We start from the raw sequence: 8324 nt of genomic DNA, 5'->3' as shown, positions 1-8324 counted from the left end.
CTTTTCTTAAAGCAAGTAACATAACCACACTGACAGCACCAAAGTTTAAACTGCACCTTCCAGATTCTCCCCCCAACTGCAGTGTCCAGGCTGCAGAGCTTGCACTCATCTCTGCAATTAGAGGAGTACCTTCTAGATCACTTAAAAAACAAAGTTAAGTGGTAGTATCTCAGTTATCTGGAAGGAGATAGTACTGGTATCCAAGCATCATTTTGTATAGTATTTAATAATTATGCTTGTCAGGAAGCTAAATTTTCTCCTCTAACTATGGGTTTAAAAGGGACTTAGTTCTCCACCGTCCAAGACAACTATTATTCAAATACTGTTGTCTCTTCTTATCAAATGTTCAGAGTATCTCAAGTTTGTGCCTCTATATGGAAAGTAACACAATACATCACAAAGTACAGAACAGTTTAGGGGTTTTTGTTATGTTCTTAGAACAGACTTTGATGAAATGAGCTTTTTCTTCTTGCTTATTGTATTAAGACTGCCCTTGGACGTTGACTTTCTACAGAGTACAGTCAGCTCTTGACATAAACTTGTCTCTAAGCTTTTCACCCAGCCACCAACTTACACTGCCAACAGTCCAAGATGCCTGCAGGATTATGGCTCACGAACTGGAATAAGATAAATCATCACGCTTTTGAAAAAAAGTACTTTTGAAAATTGCCATTATCTAGAACATACAGCAAAACATGCCACAGCTGCTAAAATATTCTAGTTGCTTTGTAGATCCATATGCAGTTTCTCAGTTACCAGGTTTACATATTTTGGAGCAATGACAGTATTTCATCAGTATGGTGAAAGCTGTCAGTCAGAAGAAAAACAAGGAAGAAAAAGTAAGACTTAAACTACTCCATTTTCTGACTGTGAGTACTATTTTACCAAATAGCATTGCAATTGCTTGTTGGACAAACAATACTTAGTTTTTATGCAAGAAAGTAATTTAAATTTAAAAAGGAGAAACAGAAGCAAATAAGAAGAGCCATAAGGTTATCTTACAAGACACTAGGTTTTTGATAGCACTAGAGCTGGTAATACTTTAGAAACAAGTCTTCCCATTTACTTTCCTCCTACGTTTAATTTTGGATTGCAGAATAAAACTGTCTCCCCACTAAATCTTTCTTTGGTTTTATTTAATCAGTGAAACTACATTTGGTTTCAACATGAAATGAATTTGCTAAGAAAAACTCCCCTCAAAATTTGCGACAAGATATAATCAAGGTTGAAATAGGTTTGCAAATGAAATGTCAAGCAAGAAAGGTAGCAAAAGCTCCATTTTTATAGTTGTCTATAACATTAACTTGCCAATTTTTACAACAAGAAGTTTTGAAATGTCTGTTCTTATTCACAAGAACATAAATTACTTCAGTGCAAAAAGAGCGAACTTTGCACAAGATCAAACTGCTTTGATCTTCTTATCCATTCATATAACAGTAACATAAAATTGACTGTGAAACTTGGAAAACTTGTACAGATCTGGAGTAGCTATGACTAAAATTCTGATGCAACTATCTCAACTAATAGCTTCTTATTCACTACATCTACACGTGTATTCAGAGAATCAGTATTACACATAATTTGAAAGGAGATGGAATAAAACAACCCAGAAAATCCAGCTTATTCCCACTAGGTGAAGGGCTTGCGATTTCTCCTATTTTGTAGAATTTGTGAGGCTAAAACTATAGCAACTTCCAAAACAAAGCCTCCAGGTGCTTATGGAAAAAGTGAGAGTGCTATTTATCTTCACCTCTTACCCTGACAGCCTTCAGGCCACCTGATGTTATATCCTCTTCCACAGTGGCAATGACTTCTTGTCCAACAGCCAGCAGCATGTTTTTTGTAACATCCTTCGTGAAGACTATCATGTCATCTATCATCCCATAATCATGGCAAAGTCTTGTCACTACTCCTTGTATCCTTTTCAATTCCTTATCACCTGCATCAAAAGGAAAAGTGTTCACAAACTCAAATCACTTGTTTATAGAACTATGCAAAAAGTTATGAATGCTACTAAAAGGGACATCCATTCCATCAAAAAGCCAAATGGAAATAGCAACAGTTGCCAACTAATTATTTTCACAATTAAGACTTGAAGTCTTATTGCCATTTATGGTTTCAACCAATTAATAAAGCTAGTTAAATACAAACTACATTTTAAAACCAACATGCTCTAAGCTCCATTTTAAAAAAAAAAAAAAAAAAATCACAGAATATGTCACACTGAAAGAGACCCATAAGGATCATGGAGTCCAACTCCCTGCTCCTCACAGGACTACCTAAAACTAAGCAATATGATTCAGTGCATCATCCAGACGCCCCTTGAACTCTGAGAGGCTTGGTGTCTTCCCTGGGAATTCTCCCTGCTCCTCACAGGACTACCTAAAACTAAGCAATATGATTCAGTGCATCATCCAGACGCCCCTTGAACTCTGAGAGGCTTGGTGTCTTCCCTGGGAATCCTGTTCCAGTGACTGACCACCCTCCCAATGGAGAACAGCCTTTTCCTACTGTACAGTTTGAATCTCCCCTGATGCAGCTTCCTTCCACTTCCTTGTGTCCTATCACTGGTCCTCAGGGAGAGATCAGCACCATCCCCCACACCCAAGGTGTTGACTGTGATGAGGTCACACCTCAGTCTTCTTTTCTCCAAGCTGAACAAGCCGAGTGACCTCAGCTGCTTCTCCTAAGTCACAGCCTCAAGACCTTTCACCATCTTGGTCGGCCTCTACTAGACCTACCATAATGGTTTGATGTAGCTCTTACATTGATGCATCTGAAATTGCACACAGGACTTGAGGTGAGGCTGCCCCAGTGCAGAGCAGAGTGGGACAATCCCCTCCCTCACCCAGCCAACGATGCTGTGCCTGAGGACAGGACACAGTTGGCCGTCTTGGCTGCCAGGGCACTGCTGACTCATATTCAACTTGCCATTGACCCAAACTCTCTGATCTCATTCTACACAGGTGCTGTCCAGCCTCTGTACCCATCTTTTTTTTCCATTCAGGTTGAAAAGGATCTTTAAGATCAGGAAATCCAACTGTAAATCTAACATTAACAAGTCCACTACTAAACCTTGTCCCTAAGAGCAACATCTACACAGCTTTTCAAGTATCTTCAGGGATGTTGACTCAATCACTTCCCTGGGCAGCCTGTTCCAATGCTTAACAACCCTTTCCATGAAGAAATAGTTTCTAATATCCAGTATAAAACTCCCCTTGTGCAACTTGAGGCCATTTCCCCTCATCCTATCCCTTGTTTCTTGGGAGATGAGACTGACCCCCACCTCACTACAACCTCCTTTCAGGCAGTTGTGGAGAGCAGTAAGGTCTCCCCTGAGCCTCTTTTTCTTCACACTGAACAACCCCAGCTCTCTCAGTCACTCCTCAGCAGGTGCTCCAGACCTTTCACCAGCTTTGTTGCCCTTCTTCGGACACTTTGATGCTCCAGCATCTCAATGTCTTTCTTGTAGTGAGGGGACCAGAATTCAACACAGGATTTGACGTGCAGCCTCCTCAGTGCTGCATACAGGAGGACAATCACTGCCCTGGTCCTGCTGGCCACACTATTTCTGATCCAGACCAGGATGCCATTGGCCTCCTTGGGCCACCCGGGCACACGCTGACTCATATTCAGCCACTGTTGACCAGCATTCCAGGTCTTTTTCTGCTGGGCCTCTTTCCAGCCACTCTGCCCCAAGCCTTTAGCTCTGCATGGGGTTGTGACCCAAATACAGGACTCATCACGTGAACTTGTTGAACCTCATGCCCGTGGCCCATTGATCCAGCCTGTCCAGAGCCCTCTGCTGACCCTTCCTACCCTCAAACAGATCAACACTCCCACCCAACTTGGGATCATCTGCAAACTAACTGAGGGTGTCTTTGATCCCTTCATCCCTTCAGATCACTGGTAAAGATAATAGTCACAGCATTTTCCTCATCCACTAAGTGGGTCACCTCCTAGGAGGAGATGAGGTTGCTTGATGTGTTTCACAAATCCATGCTGGCTGAGCCTGATCCCTTGGTGTTCTGCACATGCCACACAACATGATCTGCTCCACAGTCTTCCCCAGCACTGAGGTCAGGATGATAGGCCTATAGTTCCCAGACCATCCTTCCCACCTTTCATTTAGATGACTGTCACATTTGCCATCTTGCATATGGGGATCTCCTTGCTTAGCCAAGACTGCTGGTAAATGATGGGAAGTGGCTTGGTGACTTTCTCTGCCAGCTCCCTCAGTGCTCTGGGGTGGATCCTGTCCCATCCCATGGACTCATGCCTTTGGGCTACAGGTGCTTCATTCTGCTCCTCACCCCCATCTTCCAGCTCAGTAGGCTGGGTACCACTGGTATTGCTATTAAAGACTGAGGCAATAAGGGCATCAAGCACCTCAACATTTTCCTCATCCTTTATTACTGTGTTTCCCTCCAGACCCAAAATAGATGGGGGCTCTCTTTAGTCCTCCTTTTGTTGCTATTACATTTACAGAAACGTTTAGCTGGGCTTTGCCCCTTCTAATTTACTCCCTGCATAACCACATGACATCCTTGTAGTTATCCTGAGCTGCCTGTGCCTTCTTCCAAAAGTCAAACTCTCTTGTTCTTTTCCTGAGGTTCAGCCAAAGCCTTCTGTTCAGTCAGGCCAGGATTACTCCATTTCAGAATCTGACACTTGAATACAAATATATATATTAAAAAAAATTATTCAAATATGCTGAAAAACTTGAAATAAATAAATAAATACCTGCACACTAAATAGCTTCTCCCAAAAGCTGTGAGGCATCAACTATTTTTAAGATTTCCTACAGCAAAAGAAACTCGTCAGCACTGTTTGCATGGGGACTCCAACATAGTTAAGATTTCTATACCGAAAAAGCAGGAAAAGTAAACAAGCTATACAAATTAATTCTTCAGATTTGTTTAAATGATATTATAGTTAATATACTTCTGAACCTAGATGTAGCGATGTTTCTCTGTAAACCTAGAAGTTTTTAGTCTTTTGGATTATACGTACTATCTACTCATGTATCACACAGACAACTCAACTGCACTGCCCTGCAACTTCAGACTTAAACGTGGGCTGAAATATGCTAGTTTAGACTTCGAATATATTACTAGCTACACTTACAGTCAAGACAAAAAGTGTTTTTTTTTTTCTTTCAAGCATTCATAAATATGAAAAGGTATTTCCTGCTACATTGAATAATGCTACTAGAAGCATTCTTAAATGTACATAATTTTGAAATATGAAAACTACACTATCATCTCCATTCTACAGCCCAAGTAAAACGAAAGTTTATTCATTAGGATACTAGCACAAGGGAAAACCCAAAGCTTCACCACAACACTGCTCCTACACCTCACTCCATACTCTCAGCAGCAAAAGTAACCTGTCCTACCCAGGAAACGGCAAAAAAGCACTTCGGGGAAAACTTCCACATGCTGTGTACTCAAAATGATGCCTTATAATCTCAATCTTCTCCTTACTTCTGAAAGGAGTGAGAAGGAGGTGTCTTAACAAACTGTGGGCCTGCTGTAGATAAAGCCAGATACTGAGAGATGAAAGAAGCAATGGGAGGAACCATAAATTCCACAGGAACTCCACTAATTGACACAGACTGTCACTCAAGACTTCGTTAAATCCCTCGATTCAGAGAAAAAGAACAGAGACACAAAAAAAAAAAGAAAAGAAGGAGGGGGGTACACATTAGAAGAGGGTCTTTACTAGGCAATTCGGGAAGTCTGTGCCTCTCAAGTACCTCAGCCAATGGGGAAAGGGAGGGAAATGCGGCCGGGAAATTAGGATAAAAAGGAGGCCGCGTCCTCAAACAGCCTGAGAGACCCCATAGGAAATGCCCAAGACCTCTCCCCTTATTTGAATAATGTAACAGGACTCCTCCGTCTGCTTTTTGGACATAAACCTCTGGTGTTTGTGGACTAATTTTCCTAACGCTTCTTTTCTTAAGGAAACAGGTCTGCCCTCAATTGCACTCACGTGGGGGACAAGCACACCTAACAGCTCAGAAGCTGCACCACAAACCCGCAACCGGCCCGGAATTCCTACCTGAGGGAGCCCATCTCTTATCTTCGTCATCTGCGCGTCTCCAGAAGAAGGAGACCGCCTTAGAAAGGAAAGACAGCATGCCGGAGAGCCTCAGCGCAGGGTCAGAGCCCTGCAAAGTCCGCCCGGCCGAGGCGTGAAACTCCCCGGGAGCGCCCCGATTGCTTCTCTGCTCAGTGGGCATAAGAAAGAAATCAAATTCTATATCTGTATAATTAAATGGGAAAATTCCATTTCACCTGCATTTGCGCTTTGCTGAAGGCAGTCAGATGTGTTAAATTAAGCTTTTTTATTATCACATCTTTTTATTTATGTTGTGACATTGGTTTTTATTTACATTATTGAAGACGTTTTTCTTTACTTTTTGTTTACGTTTTCTAAAAGGGTGGCAAGGGCACTCTAGAGGTGGTGTCGCACGAGGTTACCACAGAAAAGCTTAAAGGAAAGGGGTGCGTGCAGCTTGTTGCTTGCTGGTGGTGCTGTCCGAAATTGTGGTCGTAGTGTGTGACGGGGTTTCTTTGGTAAGACGCCCAGGGAGAACCCAAGGACAGGATCTCACCTCGCCTGGGCTGAGACCTCTCCGTGCCCTTCCGTGGCCCTGGGAATAAGCCAGGAATGGAGTCCTTCCAGTGTGGTGAAACGGAGCGGGTTGGAAGAGTATTCACGTGCAAATGGCATGTTGATGGGGTTTGATGCTCTCTGTAGCAGCCGGTTTCAAAATGATAAGCTCTAGAACATGATAAACTTGCCGAACAGGAAAAAAACCGGTGGTTATGTCTTAATATCATGAATGAAGGAGCTGCTGTAGTGCTAGCGGAAATAGAATTTTACTGACTTGCTTACTATGTCTGTAGTTCATACTTTCGCCAGTTCTCTTCACACAGTGCACTTCAGATATCTCGTATAAGCCCTCTTTGCATTTTGTTTAACAGTATTTCACAAGGCAAAGCTTTTTGAGTTGACGAGCTCAGCATCCCAGTAGTTTCAATAGGAACTGCCATATAAAGCTGTTAGAGGAGGTGGTTTCAGGAGGTTGAGCAGAGCAGTGTGTGCTTTTTTGTAGAAATCACAGAATACACTGCCTAAGTTGTGTGACTGAAGCACCAGTTGTCTTTGGCAACTTTTTGGTTTCTGCTTGTATGGTTCACTCAGCGTTATTTAGGCAAAGAAGGGCTAGGAATGCATTTGAGGTGCTTTAACACAGAGTTCTGTACAGTTCTTAGACCAGAATAAATTCTGGTTGCTAGTAACTGCACAGAGGTTCCAGTTTTCATTCTGAAGTAACTGAGATGGTGCTATTGGAAGGAGAAACATGTATGATTTCTGTAGTCAATGCTGTGTTTAGAAAAGTGCTGAGAGAGTGTTAGCCTCTTTTGATACATTGGTTTAAAGAATTTCAACTACTGTTTTCTTTCACCGAGTTTCCAGTGGAGTTCTGGCAGGGGACTGTTAGTTGGCCAAAATGTGATGGATGAAGAAATTGTGTTTCTGGAGAAGATGATGGTTTACATGAAGGACTAAATTCAAAGAAGTTTGCATTATACTGGGGGAGTAAATGTTATTCTGGGGGAGCAAGACATCAGTTTGAAGCTATTTGCTCTACATTTTGATCTTGGTTCAGTACATGCCCCAAGACAAGAGCTAGGAATCATGGACTGAGGAATAAGCTTCAGAGAAAATACATCAAAGAGCTGATTTTAAAAGAGCTGAAAATATTGAACAAAGACTACAGGTAACGAGCTAAAATAGTGTAGTTAAATATCGTGTGGAAGAATACAAGTGTAGTGCAGCTGTTAACTTACCAGAAAATGGAAGAGTTAGTCAGGATGGTAAATGTAAATTTCACCAGAGCTTCAGGTGCAGTTTTCATTTAGATTTGGGAACATGTGGCAAACCTTTGTTCAGGGCTAGGGAACCTGGCCCAGGACAGAATTCTTTTTCATTAGTCTTTGATAGTAAAAGTAGGACTATGACAAGCTTATGTACCTATTCGTCACACTATCCCTTGGCACTTGAGTTATAACTGTTAATCTATTTTTTATCTTTTGTGATTACTGTGGGTGCATTGCACAGCCTGTGGCAAATGACCAAGTATCTGCTACAGCTGCATTTGTTCAGTGGTCAATCCTGTGGTGGAAGTATGTAGTTCTTCATAGCTGCTCACAGTTTGATTTGATTGTTGTCCCTTGACATTCTTTGGCCTAAGATAGAATTAAAACACTTAATTTTTAAATCCTTTTCAGAAGCCTGTCATGTTGTGTTGG

The 8324-nt window shown here is 41.9% G+C and overlaps 1 protein-coding gene across 5 annotated transcripts in view; it reads right to left on the bottom strand.

Moving 5' to 3' along the window:
• The window catches only part of MOV10L1 (Mov10 RISC complex RNA helicase like 1), a 41544-nt gene extending 35329 nt beyond the window's left edge, over positions 1–6215 (bottom strand). For all 5 annotated transcript variants that reach the window (XM_008642590.2, XM_017746036.1, XM_017746037.1 and 2 more), the window contains exons 1-2: positions 6064–6215; positions 1758–1939 (exon numbers count right to left, since the gene is read on the bottom strand). In XM_008642590.2, the coding sequence (XP_008640812.1) occupies positions 1758–1939; positions 6064–6142 (261 nt within the window). In that variant the 5' untranslated portion in view covers positions 6143–6215. The remainder of the gene's footprint in view (positions 1–1757; positions 1940–6063) is intronic.
• Between the last annotated feature and the right edge of the window lie 2109 nt (positions 6216–8324).

Source organism: Corvus brachyrhynchos, unplaced genomic scaffold (assembly GCF_000691975.1).
Source record: "Corvus brachyrhynchos isolate BGI_N302 unplaced genomic scaffold, ASM69197v1 scaffold239, whole genome shotgun sequence".
Classification (NCBI taxonomy): domain Eukaryota; kingdom Metazoa; phylum Chordata; class Aves; order Passeriformes; family Corvidae; genus Corvus; species Corvus brachyrhynchos.
The sequence above is the reverse complement of the archived record's forward strand: the minus strand, read 5'-3'. Positions and strand labels throughout refer to the sequence as shown.